The following is a 17,828-nucleotide window of genomic DNA, read 5'->3' on the forward strand; positions in this document are numbered from 1 at the left end:
TGAAAGTTTAGACAGCCAATCACGGTGGGAGTGGTCCAGGTTTCTGGAATGTATATAAGCAGTTGCTTTGCCCCTGTTTTCCAGTTATGTAGTTCAATAAAGCTTCTTGCTGTTATTGCTGTCTTGCCTTGTGGGAGCCCACCTATACGTCACATCCCACTGCTGAATTACTAAATTGAAGAAACGGAGTCTGGTCACAGGCTTCAGATTTCACTTTGCCTGACCTCCTACTCCTTAGAACACGGGTGAGCTAACCTCTGCCCTCCCTAAGCTGTTGGTCTCCAAGTTCCATGTACCCTAGCCAGCATGTCCAACAGTCAGGGATAATGGGAGCTACAATCCCACAAAATCTGAAGGGCTGCAGGTTCCCCACCGCTGCTTTAAATGATACATATGGTACAGCATTACACATGTGTGCGTCTGCACCCATCCATGCTTAAGTGAATCAACAAATTCTGCGCATGATAAATGGCTCCAACCTACACCCTCACCTCCTGGGAAAAGTGGCAATCTTCACTTGGTATTCTTTTATATGCTTTGGCCTAGCAGAAGCAGCATTTTGCCTCTTCTGTGCAATAACTCCTTTTCCACCCGGTTCACATAACACTCTATCAATGTCTTCAAATTGCATTTTCCAGCATTAATATACTATTTGTTTTGGCTCCTAATTACCTGCTTTATCAGCATGTCATATTTGTTCCCCCCTTCCGAGTAATTATATTCCGAATCAGTGTGACACTTGATATTGACCTTTATTTTTAGCTTTCTCTCCCCCTCACAGAAAAGAGGGTGAATGCTTATTTATAAACCATGAAAACTGAGTTTGTGAGAATATTGATTTGGTGTCTTTAAAAAGCAGCAGGCTGGCAGGCTGCAACTCGAAGTGATCACTGGCAATTAGCAGGGCACATTTTTCACTGCTAAACCTTGCCTTTACCTTCTAATTCTATTACTGCATTCGCTCCGCTCTTCCCAGAAAGCACTGTGTTTGTGGCAAGAAACCAGCTATCTGTATAATTTAATGAAAGCCAGTGATCAAAACTGATTTAGTCAGTCTCAAAAATAAGGTAGTGGCATAATTGACACCAGGTGTTCAGAAAAGTTTTCAAATAACCATTAAAAAGATTAGATGCTAATTTAATTGTTAAGTTCCTTTGCAGGAATAACAAGATATTAGCTACAGGGTCAAATGCTCCAGATATTTGCATGACCATAATAATTATCTTTTATGGGAGAATTTGAAAGGCTCCAATGTATGTTGGATGCAGCTTAGAGTTGTCTCATATGCTATATTTTTCCAACATGGAGATATTGGAAAAGGCATGCTATTTTTGCAGCACTAGAATGGAGTTTTTATTTTCTCTGTCTCCTTTTGCCTGAATTCATATACTGACCATGAAGATTCTGCAAATGTTGACTTGCCAATCCATATACCAGTCAGTTGTGATAGTAGCAGAACCACTTCTAATTGTAGCATGGTCAACTGTTAATATATTATCTTTAAAATATTGCTTTGAGGGAGGGTATAATTCCTCAAAAGGGGCACAGTGTCTGACATCCACAGACTGCTTGTAAAAATGGATTGGAATAAACTTAGAATCATAGAGTGAATGAAGGCATCTCCTCTATAAATCCCATAATTGGCTGGGCAGGTGTGATGTGGCTGCGGTTGGCGCAAGGGGACATCAATTCCTTGCCCCCGAGCCAGATCAACCCAAGGGCCCAGATGCCCGGCTGCAATGCTGCCCACTACGAAAGGAGAGAGGTTCTCCCCCCTCACTCTAGTGCTACCCAAAATTTCAAACTACAAGTCCTTTCAGTGCCAGCCAACATAGCACATCTGAAAGATACCACATTTCAGAAGACCGACCTAGATGTTCATTTTCTGTTAACAGTTCTCAAGAATCTATTCAACAAGGCCGAGAATTGCCCAAACAGTAGCAATTTTGGAGTGTCCTGTTGAAAGTGATCAAACGTTTTCAGTATTGAAAGAGCGAGCAATGCTATTTTGTTCGCCGTCAGTGCTGACACATAGCTGGTTGGCTATGTATCTACATAATGACACCTCGCTTGTTATGTGATCTGGCTGGCACCTCCCATGTAACTATCCCAAAGAGGAAGTTATAACAAAGAAGTCAATAGAAGGTCAGGGAAAACAATGGCATATTGCAATAAAAATATGCAATGTACCCTTCCCACATCAAATGCTGGGTGTGGTTTATTGTTTTTCTTAGACAGATCTAAGGACATAATCCTATGGAAAGATCCAGCTGGATGAACAACTCACGATGCAGGAAATCTCCAGCTCAGCTGGAGGATTCCTGGCTCAGTTGATCTCCCCTGGCGTAACTAGCTCATCCAAGGTGAATCAGGGCTCAGATATATCCTGGCAACCTGTATCAGAAAAATGTAGCAGAGCATTTGGGGTGGTTTTTTGGGGGGAGGGGGGTTCATGTTTGTTTTATACCTTTGCTTTAAAGTACTCAGAGCAAGATACGCTTGTTCAGCCCAGATATCAGCACAGCAACAGAGTGTTAGTATCTTGATCAAGGTCTTTCACATGTAAGCTGGAATTCAGACCCATGCTTCCCTGATCCAAAGCCCTCAAAGTAGGAGCTATGTCCTATTGGCACCCACAGGTTGTGATATTGCTGCAAAATTGGTGATCCAGTGAAAAGTGACGCTTCTTTGTCCTCCTTATAATTTCATCTAAATGAAGACCAGTCTCTTGAAGTTTGACAACACAGTGGAAATTAACTTCGTCGCCAATATAGAGCAATTCCTGAAACAACTGCAAGCCCTCAGTTATCTATATTAAAGATATGTCAGAGCTGTGGGCTGCTGCAAGTTCTTGAAGTACAAGAAGAGAGACACTGACGAAAAGCATGCACACAGTTAGAGAGAAGGCGAGCAAATTCTTTGCTGAATATTTCATTAATCATGAAGACTCTAAGTCATCCACATCATTCCTTTTTGCACCAGAACACCTCCCAGTAGATTACAAAGATCTGCAATACGGAGTGGGCGGGGGAATGTGACAGATGACTTATTTTTATATTCTGGATTTGAGCTGTCTACTCTTTACCTACTCAACTACATTCTGTGATATGAATGTAAATTATTTAATCAGACTGCCGCTTTCACACTCTCATTTTAGACTAGAATGTGGGGGAAGCCTTGGAAAAGAAAGCATGGGGGAATACCAATGCAACGATTCACAAAAGTAAGGACAAACAGTTTGGCTTGGGTCCTCAGTGCTCTGGATGGATAATATACATTTAAATTATTTCACAGAATCATAGAATTATAGAGTTGGAGGGGACCCTGAGGATCATCTAGTCCAATGTAGGAATATGCAGCTGTCCCATACTGTGATCAAACCATCAACCTTGGCATTACCATCACCATGCTCTAACCATCTGAGCTAATTGTTGGAAGGGACCCCAAGGGCCATCTATGCCAACCCCCCTGAAATGCAGGAATCTCAACTAAAGCCTCCATGACAGATGGCCATCCAACCTCTGCTTAAAAACCTCCAGTGAAGGAAAGTTCACAACCTCCCGAGGGAGTCCATTCCCTGTCAAATAGATCTTACCATCACAAAATTCTTCCTGATGTTTAGTCGGAACCTCTTATCAGCACCATCCAAAGTCATGAGTCAGAACTAATGGCTTTGCAAAGATCAACATATATAAAAATGACAATCATGGTTTTGTCCATCAGCAGTCCTCAGGTTCCACTGCTCTGCTTGGGACATAACCTTTGATCAAACAATCCTTCTTTTGGGATACTGATGTCATGCATTTACATGTTTTGTTTCCTCTTTAGCTGACAAGCATATGGTTTGGATTTATATACTGGAAAGAGGTTTAAAACAAATGAGAAGAGAAGAGAGCCTTGCCCTCATCTGAGAAAAAAAAGAACAAACTTGGGAGATCCTAATGACAAAAATCTCTCATTTGATACGTAGTCTGCCCTTAGATCCTACAACTTCTGGTGATGTGGAAGAAATTTGTTCCATTCGCACCTACCTAATTTGCACTCTGTACAGTGGTGCCTCGTAAGACAAAATTAATCCGTTCCGCGAGTCTCTTTGTCTAGCGGTTTTTTCGTCTTGCGAAGCAACCCTATTAGCGGCTTAGCGGATTAGCGCTATTAAAGGCTTAGCGGAATAGCGGCTAAAAGGCTATTAGCGGCTTAGCGGCTTAGAAAAAGGGGGGGGAGCGGAAAAAAATCGGAACACTCGCAAGACGTTTTCGTCTTGCAAAGCAAGCCCATAGGGAAAATCGTCTTGCGAAGCAGCTCAAAAATGGAAAACCCTTTCGTCTAGCGGGTTTTCCGTCTTGCGAGGTATTTGTCTTGCGGGGCACCACTGTAAATGAATCCCGGAACCAAATGAAGCTGTCCTTATAAATTTACACTTCTCTACATTTTGTGATGCAGTTCTCCAGCCAAAACACATGTGCAGAATGTGTGCATTGGGAAAAGAGCACAGAAAAATGTGGATATTGGTGAAAATAACATACAGAAATGTATTGTGCTGGAGGGAAACGCTTGAAGAAATGTGCTTGGAAATGCGTATATGAATGGAGGAGGTTACTTTCTTTAAAAAAGGCAAATTGATGCAGAAAAGAGTTTGACTGAACTTAAATAACATGAGGAAAAGAGAAAAACCAACACTGACAGATCTGTCCACCCCATACACCCTCAGACATTCGTTACAGGCTAGCTTTCCACCTGCAGCATCCAACGTGAAATCCATTAGTTGTACTCCAGAGCTCCTCATCATGTTACTTCTTCTGTATGCTGGAATCAGGTCTCAGACACTGAGACTCAGAAGGAGGGGGAAATATGGGTCAGGCAGGCTGGCATCCCTATAAAGGGATTTGTGCTACATAAATACTGACATATGTTCCTTTCTAAATGGAAATCTCAACAGTATAGCTATCATCTTGACTTAGTCCAAGGAAGAAAACATCCCACAGTTACACGTCAACAAACTTGCCTTTCAGCTATAATTGTGGCATAGATTGAAAGTTGCGCACCATAAAGGACAGCATGGAATAGGAGATGAAGGCTCCAGTGAAGCATTGAAAGGAAAGAACCAGCAATGAAAAGAAATAATTTGGATTACCTTAGATACTCTGTTAGCAACTTCTCTGCCTACGGTCAGCCCCTGAACAAAGGTCCTTGCAGCGATGAAAGCTCTTGTCACTTGAACCTTCAGTTTCCTGGGTACGTCTCCAAAAGGCTTAAGCTGGTCTGTGTATTTGCTTACACACTCTAGGTAGTCCTCAGAGAAATGATAGTGGGGGTTTATGAGCTGGAACATTCGCTCTAATAGCCGAGCCCAGAAGTCATTCAACATTTCCTCCAAGTTCACGTTGCCTCCTGTATAATACCGTTTCAGTTCTATGAAGAGGTCCTGGAACACTTCCGAATTCTGCATGTACAGCATGCCGTATGTCCGTACAAACATATCATTTAAAGATCTTTCGGCATTCTCCAGGAGTTCTCGGAAAAATTCTGTACAAAATAGAAGCATAAGCGTAAGGAAAACAATATATAATATGAAGGAAAGCAAACAATATTAGTGATAATCAGGATTAGGACAGCGTGTCACATTTGTTTTCAACTTTTAAAGTAAGGGGGTGCCAGAATCAGACCCCAAACTCACCAGGCACCTTCTGAATGTGTTGTAGAGCACTGGAGTAACATCATAGCACTGAGCTGAAGGGAGACATTTCAGCCTCCCTGCCCAGACAACTACTGTATAGGTAGGATATTAAAAGTGTACTTTCTTCACTCCTTAACCAATACACTGTAGAGCAGAAAGAGCACAATCTTCTGTCCCACTGCAGCACTCAGCTGCACTCTTCCACTGATCTGCACCAGTCAGCTATTGTCAGAGACTGGCTGGCTGAGGAAGAACGATGGGTGCCGCCTGGTCTAGAGCCCACCAAAGATGACGCAGAAGACAATTTAGACCTCGGATCATGGTTGTGGGACACTGGAGAGCAGTCTGGGGAAGGGACGAGCTGGGAGGTGCTTGAAGCAGGAGGCTTGAGCAATCAAGGGTAGGGTGGTCAGAAGAAGGAGGCAGTGGCGTAGCGTGGGTTGTCAGCACCCGGGGCAAGGCAAGTAATTTGCGCCCCCTAACCCGGGGCAAGGCAAGTAATTTGCGCCCCCTAACCTGCCGCCGCTGCCAGCTTCTTCTTGCTGCTGCCTGGTCTGATCTGGTGTGGTTCTCTCCTGCGCTCAGCACTGCGCTGGGCGGCCGCTGCACTGTCCCTCCCCCAGATAGTCCCTCGCTCTCCGCACCGCACGCCTGGCACCCCCCCTCCACAATGGGCAGCAACCCGGCGGCTCGGATCGGATTCGCACAGCCAGCACTGCAGTGAGAGAGAGTGAGTGAGCCAGGTAGGGGCAGAGAGCTGAGAGTGCGAGTGCCCCCCCAGATGTTGCGCCTGGTGCGCCTGGCCCCCCCTGCACCCCCACGCTACGCCACTGGAAGGAGGCCCTTCCAGGAGAGGGCTGGAGGCTGATCTCAATGTCAGTGCAGACTCAGCAGAGAGCAGTCAGAGATGGTCCCTGCTACCTGTCAGCTGGACAGTTCCAGTCCTGCTGGTTCTCCTCCTCCTCTGCCACCCCACTCAAGGAGGGTCCCGCGCATCCTGAGCAATGGGCCAGGCAGGCTCAGAGGAGGAACCCACCTGCTTGTCAAAGTCTCTGCCTGCTTGGTAGGGATACAGAGTGAGAGGCTAGAGGGGTAGGTGGGGGCCAGTGGTCAGATTCAGCAACGTCTCATGCTTAATGAGTCGAGCCAGAGTAACACTGCTGTGTTGTAACTTTCTGCGAAGAAAAGCTAATTGCATTTCTTGCCTCAATTTCTTTCCTGCCCTGCAGAGAACCTGCGCTTGCCTGACAGCTCCTTGACAGCTGTGGACTCTGTGCCTCTCTTTGTGGTTGTGTGTTTGTGTAATGTGTATGAAAATGTGGGGTAGTTGCACAAACTCTGAGCACCCCACTTCCTTGGACAGATCTATTCTGGGCGTCCAGCCTTCAACTAAAAAAAACCCTGCCTATCTCCATCCTTAATTAACTGGTCAAGAAAGAATCTTGTGCCAAGAATCTTGTTGCCTGTGCATGTGGGTTGGTCAATATTATGCAGCTTTGCTCTGAAGATTTGACATTGAGAAGAGTTCCTTTGAAATAATATTAAGAGAACATTAGATTCCTCATGAGGATGCAGAATATATCATTTTTAAAAAAATCCATAGCCCTAAATGTTAAATATGCTTTTAAGGAAAACTGCTACAAAAGCTGTTCCATTTATATTTAAAGGATTGTTTAAGCAATGCAGCTCTTGTCACTTAGAAACTGAATTGGCAGTGTTTCTGCTTTTGAGTATGAAATAAGGGGAAGAATGCTATTTAGCAAATTCTGTGCCTAAGTCAACAAGTCTAAAATAAAGTGTTGTTTTAAAGGCTTGCATGTGGGAGTAGAGGGGGATGAGGGAGTGGCTTAGAGGAGTGCAATCATGGCAGAGCCTAATTTAGCACATGGTCATGCTCAGAATGAGAAGAAAATCAGATGAGGCTGTCATAGTTGGGTTCAGCATAAGGGGGAAACTAGATGCCAGATGTGCATAACTGGGTTTTTTAATAAGTGCACACCAAAGAAAACCCCGTGTTGTAAAACAGAACACTGTAAGCTTACTACACTTTTAAGTTACAGATACAGAAGTTACAGAACTTCTGTATCAGTGTATCTGAAGAAGTGTGCATGCACATGAAAGCTCATACCAAGAACTCTGAGTAATACCCCTCCCCACCTTCTCACTATATAGAAGGATCTGGCAACTTCTGTTTCAGTGTATCTGAAGAAGTGTGCATGCACACGAAAGCTCATACCAAGAACTAACTTAGTTGGTCTTTAAGGTGCTACTGGAAGGAATTTTTTTATTTACACTTTTAAGTGATTGCTGATCCATGGCCATTTGATGTACCTTTGGGGACAATTAATTTGCTGGTGAAGAATTATCATGGAAACAGTTCATTATCCTGGAAGAAGTGTTCTGTCTGCTGCTGTTCTTGGAGCACCCATTGCTACATTTGGAGTACCCATCATCTCATGTATCGACTGTGGGGAGACATTCTGTCTCCATTTCAGTAACTTAGCACTCCTACCATTCCTGTTCATGGAACATTTACAGTGGTACCTCGGATTAAGTACTTAATTCATTCCGGAGGTCCGTTCTTAACCTGAAACTGTTCTTAACCTGAAGCACCACTTTAGCTAATGGGGCCTCCTGCTGCTGCCGCACCGCCGGAGCACGATTTCTGTTCTTATCCTGAAGCAAAGTTCTTAACCTGAAGCACTATTTCTGGGTTAGCAGAGTCTGTAACCTGAAGCATATGTAACCTGAAGCGTATGTAACCGGAGTTACCACTGTATTTGATTCTTCATAGTTTGTGGCTCCATGCACATATTATATGTCTTTTTGATAAGTGGGCAGTGGAAGGGGGAGATAGATCAGTACTGTGGCAATAGGAGGGGCTTCAAACCATTGCCCCTACACTACGGTCCCAAATAAAGTGAAACCCCTTGTCGCTGCTGTTTGCAATGCCACTTGTCCAGTGAAAGGTACCAATCACTTGCTATTGACTGTAGTTCCCTTCACATGGTTGACTCATGATTCTCCCCCAAGCAAAATCCTTAGCGCTCTTCCCTAATGGAAGAGGTTGCATCAAGTAATCTCAAGCTTTGCTGAGGATGAAACAGGACTTCTGAAGGAAACCTGTATTTCCAAGCACAGTGTTTTTGACTAATCTGCACGTGGGTCAGGAAGCACTTGTCAGTGGATGGTAGGAGGTGCTTGATGCATCTGCAGTAGATGATTCCCACCATGACCCAATTTTAATTGATTTTTCTTCAGTGAAGCTCAGACGTACTGTGCGGGGGGACGGACGGACAGAAAGCAGGCACGTGTGGAGGACTCCCTGGTCCTGAATGGGGTAACTGAGCTGCTGAACGACCAGGCCCGCAGCCTGGGAGACATGTTGGACTCACAGCTGTCCATGGAGGCACAGGTCAATTCTGTATCCAGGGCAGCTGTCTACCAGTTCCACCTGATACACAGGCTGAGACCCAACCTGCCCGCAGACTGTCTGGCCAGAATGGTGCATGCTCTAGTTATCTCCCGCTTGGACTACTGCAATGCGCTCTGTGTTAAGGCTACCTACCAGATGCCTCCTTTTCCCGGGGACAGTCCCCAGATTTACAAATCAGTCCCCATACAAAATCCATTGAAGTTGAAAAAGTGTCCCCGGATTCATTGAAAAAATCTAGTAACCTTACTCTATGTGGGGCTACCTTTGAAGGTGAAACTACAAGTAATCCAGAATGTGGCAGCTAGACTGGTGACTGGGAGTGGCCATATAACACCGGTCCTGAAAGACCTACATTGGCTCCCAGTACATTTCCAAGCACAAGTCAAAGTGTTGGTGCTGACCTTTAAAGCCCTCAATGGCCTCAAAGGCCCAGTATACCTGAAGGAGCGTCTCCACCCCCATCGTTCTGCCTGGACACTGAGGTCCAGCACTGAGGGTGTTCTGGTGGTTCCCTCCCTGCGAGAAGCGAAGTTACAGGGATCCAGGCAGATGGCCTTTTCGGTAGTGGCGCCTGCCCTGTGGAACGGCCTCCCATCAGATGTCAAGGAACTAAACAACTACCTGACTTTTAGAAGACATCTGAAGGCTTTAGGGAAGTCTTTAATGTTTGATGTTTTATTGTATTTTTAATATTTTGTTGGAAGCGGCCCAGAGTGGGGAAACCCAGCAGATGGGTGGGGTAATAATAATAATAATAAATTATGAAACCACAAATAAGTGGAGATGGCCAAAAGAAGAACAGTTTGCATGGGGGAAGCAAGTTCAAGTGCACGGTTCTTCTCTTCCACCTGCCAGCGATATACACTCTCTTTGTCTGAAGTCATACAGTTTTGGAAACATGTATTTCCTAAGATAGCTATAGCTCCACCCTAAACAATTTAAAGCGATATTTGATCTCGGAATACTCTGCCAGTTGTGACCGCATCTTTGTGTTTTTACTCCTCCTTTGCAGCCAAGTGAAGAAAGCAGATGTCAGAAATTCTCACCAGCAAACACATCAGTTTAATACCATTTCCCAGCAGGGCGTGTTAAAATGCCTTTTGGACAGAATCACGAACAGTTCGGCTAGTCATGTTTTCCTTTTTGCAAAACGTTTGTGCTCCCAATCACCTATAATCCACACTGGCGTATCCTGTTACTTTCAGAAGTGCAGACTACATCCAATACATTGTATATCATTTATACTGTGAGCTGAATAAGTCTCACATTGCTAATAGAGGAAAATCCCTGTTAACACGTGGCTTTATTGAAGCCACACTAGAAACTTCTTCACTTCATTTATTATAAACTTTCTGCAGCATTACAAAACCACCACTGTGTTAATTAAACAATGTTAAAGTTAACAGTTAAAGGCTTAGCAATAAGAAAATGTTATAACAGAAGCTGTCTCTCTCTCTTGTGGTCACTATGAGTACTTAGATTTTATGGCTTTTCATATGAGATCCAAGCCTAATCCTAGACTGGCAGATACAATGTCATATATTACGAACATATGTATTGTTGTTAATGAGAAGGGGTGAGTTCATAGTAGCAGCTTTGCAGTCTTGTTTTCTTATCCCACAGATGAAACACATGTCACTCGACAAGAAAAATTAGCTAACAGATTAGAAGTTCAAATTTATGAAATCTATTAAATATTTAAATATGTATTAAACATATAAGCCACAAGAATTTGAAGATGAAGAATGGAAAGTGAGAATGGGAGCAGAGCAGTGCAAGAGAGTAAAACTGTAAGTTATGAGCAGGAAAAAGCAAGAAACAAAGGAAATTTATCCTTTTGTTCCAAATACATTTATTTTCTGCCAAGAGAAATAATCACAAATATCTAGCTAAAGCTATTAGAATATTGTGTATCTGGTATATTAATTGCTCTTTTATGGGAAATAGCGGTGTTACAAGAAGGCCCCAGTTGATGTGGAATAAGTACAACTTTCTTTATGGAATATACGAGTTATTTTAATTCCTGCCTAATGGGAAACAAGCAACATCCTGCATTCTAACTGGTGATATATTAGGAACAGATTTGGTCAATGCTTTCAGAACTGTTAGGAATTTTTTGCTGACAAGACAGATTGCACATGTAGTACATAGTGGATCCTGAAAAGAGCTTTTCTTTCCTCAATATATTTTCTTTCATTTGATGGGAAATGTCCCTGTTTTATGGTCTGTCCCTTGAACAACCACCTCTGCAAATATTGCATTTGTTCCCACAAGGTCAGTGTGAAAACATCAGCCATACAGTGAATGCAAGGTCAGTCGTGTAATGCATACTCTAATTTACACCAAATACACCATGGATACACTGACCACAGAAGTAAGTCTCATGGGAGTCAACAGGACTTACTACTGATAAGACAGATATAGAATGCTGCTGTAAATAAGGTCAAAAAGAAAGTATAATACTTAGAAAAGCCTGCCTCAAACATGCAATTTTTTAATCAACTACCTCTTCTTCTTTTCTTTATTCTTTAGCAGAGGTCAGATATTAGTGTTTTGATATTGTGGGTGAGCCAACTCAGTCATCATTGGAGACACTTCTTTCTTCTCCTCTATCTCTCATCAGTACCATGAGGTAACAGACAAGCATAAAGCACACATTGCAGCCATATTTAGGGACATAAAGAAAATGCATATGGAAAGACAAATCTATAAAGATGATCTGATGAAGGGTAAAATCACAGCATATATGGGCAGATGCCACAATTGAAGAAGAAGAAGAGGAGGAAGCGGAGGAGGAGGAGGAGGAGTTTGGATTTGATATCCCACTTTATCACTACCTTAAGGAGTCTCAAAGCAGCTAACAATCTCCTTTTCCTTCCTCCCCCACAACAAACACTCTGTGAGGTGAGTGGGGCTGAGAGATATGAAACATGTTTCAGAATTGGATTTAAGTGCATTTGGCAAAAGATTACAATATTCACACCTCCATATATTACCCTCTGGAACTCCTGGAAAATTAAACGGTCAGTGTTAAGTTATCCTATTTGTACGTATTCTGTGGGGTGTTTTGCCTTTCAGTATAATTCTACCTGTGTCAGGAAGCAGGTCTGATACTTGGGAGTGCTTAAAATTATCGCCATGTGAATGGGGTCATATTTAACTCTTCTCTATGATCATTCCCTTTCACCAAAGAGTTATTTAGAACTGCACAAATTGCGCACACACTGGCATTCTTAAATATCTGGCTCACATGAGATGCAATTTGTACAATGGGATTTGTGGCCAACAATGGGATTTGTGGCCAACCTTGTCTTCTGGATAAAGAGTGGCTTCTTATTTCAAGAGGCTGGTTTAAATCTTCCAGTTTTCGCCTCGGATATAAGATCACCAGGTTAATGTGCTAGACTAATGGGATAAAAAGGACTGACAATCCCGGGACCGGGGGGAGGGGACGCTGGAAGAAGTTTGGATTGTTTTTATTTCTTCTTTTCTATCATTAGGAATATTTTATAAAATTGATGAACGTTGGAAAAATGTTGAAATGAAATTATTTGGCTTTTGTAAAAATGTTTAAAGAATTAGGTAAAAAGGTAATGGTTATGAGAAGCTGGTAAAAATAAGATTTAAGTTTTAGGTTTTAAGGTTTTTTATAAGATAAGATGAAAATAGAGCAAGGTAATGTAATGACATAATATTATGAATTATGGAAAGGATTTGCTGTGATAATTATTAATTAAGATACAAGAGATGGGAGGAGGAGGAGGTCATGGAAAGAAGGTAATGAAAGTGGAGAATTTGAAAACGATGGTTTTATTTTTTCTTTTTTTCTGTTTTTGTCTTTTTTCTGTAATTTTTTTTCCTTTGTAATTTTAAAAATTCTTTTCCCAATAAATATCATTATTAAAAATAATAATAATAAAAAAATCTTCCAGTTTTCTCCTGGTCTCCCATGCCACAAATTGACTTTATTGTTGTTGTTGTTGCTTTTGTTAAGCCAAACTAAGTACCTAATGCACATTATACGATGCATGACAAAGCCATTGCAACAAATCCAGACGTTTGCTACCTTCATATTATATAGCATACAAAAGGAATCCGTATGCAATCAGTGGACATAACTGAGAGATAATGTGGTATAGTGGTTAGTGCTGTTGGACTAGGGCAGGATCCAGGTTCAAATCCCTTGAGCCTGTCACTACCTATCAGCCTAACTGGCTTCTTGTGAAAATAAAATGAGGAAATAAGAACTATGCAGGCTGCCTTGAGTTTCTTGGAAGATGGGTGTATTATGAATGTAATAATGCAATTAAATAAATACTTTACCTCATGTCTGAAGGCTGAGATGCTAGCTTGGAAGTTGGAAATGCTGTTTGTGAGAGTGGAATGGACTTTAGCTACTGAAACTTTTGCTAAGACTGTCGTCCTCGTCTCTCCTCTCCTCTGCAGCTTTCTGCACATCCTAAAAGCTGCTTCAGAGGGTTGGGGAATCCTTTGGAGCAGATTTGGGAGGCTGTAGGGAGGAGGAGATTACAGTGGTACCTCAGTTTTTGAACGTTATCTGCTCCAGAAGACCATTCGAGTTTCAAAACGTTCAAAAACCGAAAACTCAGTATGGAAGCCTCAATACGGAAAACTCAAAACGGAAGCCACATGGTATGCTTGACCTCCGAGGCGAGTTCGAAAACCGAAGCATTTACTTCTGGGTTTACGGCATTCGAAAACCGAAATGTTTGTCAATGGAGACATTTGAAAACCGAGGTAGCACTGTAATTCCCATTGTGTGGGTAGTTTGTGCAACATTGGATTGTGCCTAGTGTGTTGGAAGCTGCTTACCACTTACACACACAAACACATCAACATTTAAACACAATGCAATCAGCAAATAAAATACCGTATTTTTCGCCCCATAGGATGCACCGGCCCATAGGACACACCTAGTTTTTTAGGGGAGAAATAAAGAAAAAACTTTTTATCCCCCCCCCCCCCCGGTGCACTGCGCTAAGCCCGAAGCTTGGGGCGTGCTGAGCTCAGTGCGCCCCAAGCTTCTGGGTGCCGGCAAGGTCTCCGCTAGCCTTGGGAGAGCCGCGCGACTTTGCGCGCCTCTCCCACGGCTAGCGGAGTGCTGCACTAATCCCGAAGCTTGGGGCGTGCTGAGCTCAGTGCCCCCCAAGCTTCTGGGTGCCGGCAAGGTCTCCGCTAGCCATGGGAGAGCTGGGTCTCCCATGGCTAGCGGATAGCTTCCTGAAGCCTGGAGAGCGAGAGGGGTCGGTGCGCACCGACCCCCCCTCGCTCTCCAGGCTTCAGCGAAAGCCTGCATTCGCCTCATAGGATGCACACACATTTCCCCTTCATTTTTGGAGGGGAAAAAGTGCGTCCTATAGGGCGAAAAATACGGTAATGCAAGCCCCTGAAGGGAATGGAACCTGAAATGATTTTGAAAAGTCATGGCTCTACTCATTACAGCAATGGGAATGTGCGTACAACCCAGCTTCCCTCACAGCCTATAAAATGCTAGGTGCCAACTAATTACACATTTGCCTCTATATTAGTAAAAACCACCTCCAGTATGTTATAATTTTATTGTCCCCTACATAGCCCTAGATGTTAAGTGCTGCTGTATTTACCAAGCATGTAATTAAGTGTGAGTTCCCATTAAGCAATGTAATATTAGGGTTCATTATGAAATTACACTGTTCAGTCAACCTAGCATTGAAAATACAGTTGTCACTTTCACTGACATAAGCATAATTTGATTAGGCACAAGTTAACCCCCTGAATAGCCAAATAGTGCTTTATTCATATTTACATTTCAACTTTCAATATAAACTATGTTTTAATTGGCAGATATATTTTTCCTGCCCACAGTTAACTATGGTGATAATGTCGGGCCTAATATTATATGATATTATATTACCTCAGGCCTGGCTTACGTAAGCAACAGGCTGAGGAAACAGAACAGCTGATGTGGCAGAATGCACTGCACCACATCAGGTGAAAAGTCATATTTCTGAGTGTTCCTTTGTGTTATTCTGTATATTGGAAGTGGGAGAGAAGGACAGAGGATCTGTGCCATGAAATAAATTCCTCCTTCATGTGCTAAGCTGTTTTGATTTGTTTACAGACAACCTTTTATGAAAAGAAGCATTTAAAATGGCAAAAAAAACCCACTAAGAAAAAATTCTATGGGCCACAGCAGCTGCCCCATCAATGCCAAGTGCTGCTACCTGCCCTGGACATCAAAGGTGGTTTGATGAAAATAGGTGGTGTAAAAAATATATATATATATATATATATATATATATATATATATATATATATATATATATATATATATAATGTTGTGCATTATTTCATAAGGTTGCTGAATCCTCATTTCAATTTAGAAATCATCTAAGAACATCTCCAGCATCTAATCAAAAGGCAATTTAGATAACTCCCCCTTCCACAGCTGGATTTTTTAAAAACACACACACACACAGAGAGAGAGAGAGAGAGAGAGAGAGGAAAAGCTGTAGCATTAGCCCATTTAAGTCCCTACATAGTCCATTTTAAGAAGTTTTCAGGAACAGATAGGAGCACTTGAACTTCATGGCAGCATAACATGGGAAGAAGGCTTCCATAAGTACTGTGTAAACCCCATCCTGGGAGTCTTTGACTGCCCGCCGACCTCCCCTATTCATTCACAGTTTCTCCCCCTTCTTTTAAAGTTCTGTGTGTCTGTGATGTCTCAAATGAATACATGGAGCAGCAGAAGGCCAGGGATTTGGCATATCTCCCAGGAGTAGTTTACTGGAACAAATGGACCAAACTGCAGGCATGTTTAATCCCTTGGATTACCTCCTGTTTTTTCAAGGTGATGCTCAGGGATGCTGTTACTTAACGCTGATACGGCCGGGATGCAAAAATCACACACCGTTTTAGAAAGTTAGACGCCAGGTCATTACTTGAACTGCTGATTTCATCCTGATCACAAATTAAAGCTCAAAAGCAAGAGGTCCGTGAAGGAACCACAATTCCAGGGTCTGCATTTAACAGCAGCCAGGCTTTCAAGAGAGGCTGCCGCACACAAAAAATATAGCTATTATCTAAAACAAAGGGAAAGCACACTGCATATTAATACATGAAGTTTGATTTTTCCCAGTAATATCATAAAGCTTGCCTTTGGCATACATGATCTGACCCTTTTATCTTAACTGCCCTAATTGTCACAGCTGCTGTACTGAATCTATGCTTCTTTTAAGCTTGGATATAAATATATACATACTGTACATGTGTGTGCGCGCACATATTCCATTCACCTGCTTCTTTACAGCAGTCCTGAAAAAAGCATTGCTATTTCAAGCAGAGAGACAGAAATATTTTAAGACTAGTAATCAGCAATTCAGAGTAGGAGGTGAGAATGGCAGAATGCTACCGGGAATAAGATGCCTGTGCCTTAGTTGGGCTTGTTGTTAAAAGGTTTAAAATCTTCGGTGACAACCTGCTCCTCTGATTTTTGCCATCTTGACCCAAGGATATAGGTGGCCTGCCTAGAGAACCTGCTTTCCCCCCAAATGACTGTTTACCCAATCTTCCTGAGAATGGCTGATGGTAATGAATCTCTTTCCTCTGGCCCCAAGTGCTGCATTCAGTTATCATCAAGCACAGGCGTCAAGGAGCGCTCTAATCTTCCACTGATGGATGGAATACTAACCTTTCACAAGATTAGGGACACAAGGTGCTCTGAAGATAATAAAATTCAAATAGGTTTATTTCAAAGGGCAACTCAATCTTGATTTTCTTCATGGGTCACTTGACAGATCATTTGCCAATGTAAAGTCCCCCCCCCCACCCCCTCTTTTTGGTGATTTTGCGTGTGTGTGTGTGTCTGTGTGTCTTTCAAAACCTGCATTCTGAGCTATGCTCTCTTTTAAATTGGGAAAGAACTAGAGATGGAAACACCAGTCTATTTTTCAGTACCTCTGACTCGTAAGTCTGTTTCATCCCATTTGCACATTAATTTACAACTTTAATTTCCCCCCCATTTAAATGTGTATTTAAACTACATTGTAAGATGTTTTCCCTCATTTGCATAAATATTTTTCTCTTACAATGTGCACTTCCAGCCCAGCTCCGTTTTCTCTCAAAATATGCACTTTAACGTGCATTTTTAGACATTTCTTGAGTTGAAAAGTGTGTCGTGACATTTGGAGTTGTGAAAATTTTACGAATCTGCTTCTGATACCAACTCTTAGATTTTTTTAAAATTTGCAAGAGTCATTCTTGCAAGGCATAATAAGGAGTTGAACTTATTTCTACCGGAAGCATTTCTTTAATGTTGGATATAACCATTTGCCAACAGGTTTTTGCATTATTGTACCTCCATCACATATCAGAGGAAAAAACCCTTTCCTCATGCTGAATCCAGCATTTAACATCCCTTGTTCTGCTACTCATGTTGTTCTTCCAGAGAGTTCAACCAGCGGCATTGAACTGCCATTTTAATGCAGTTATAGTTGGTTTCAACTGGAAAACTGGATCTTTTCCTAAACATACCTATAGGTATTTTCTTCTGCATGTCTATTACACCTCAATGTAATCACATCCATTTTTAGTGATATTTCTTTAACAATATTTGACAAATCTTAGAAAAAGGTTCCCATCTTGTTCTTTCTAACAATATCTCAAAATCTGTCTTTCCTTCACGCTTATTATTGTGTCATATCATTTAAATGT

General features: G+C 42.3%; 1 protein-coding gene across 2 annotated transcripts in view; it reads right to left on the reverse strand.

Moving 5' to 3' along the window:
- The window catches only part of GPC6 (glypican 6), a 784,275-nt gene that overhangs the window by 360,041 nt on the left and 406,406 nt on the right, over window positions 1-17,828 (reverse strand). For both annotated transcript variants that reach the window (XM_083501238.1, XM_083501237.1), the window contains exon 3: window positions 5,135-5,526. In XM_083501238.1, coding sequence (XP_083357364.1) covers window positions 5,135-5,526 — 392 coding nt within the window. The remainder of the gene's footprint in view (window positions 1-5,134; window positions 5,527-17,828) is intronic.

Source organism: Podarcis liolepis, assembly GCF_965112155.1.
Source record: "Podarcis liolepis genome assembly, chromosome: 4".
NCBI lineage: Eukaryota > Metazoa > Chordata > Lepidosauria > Squamata > Lacertidae > Podarcis > Podarcis liolepis.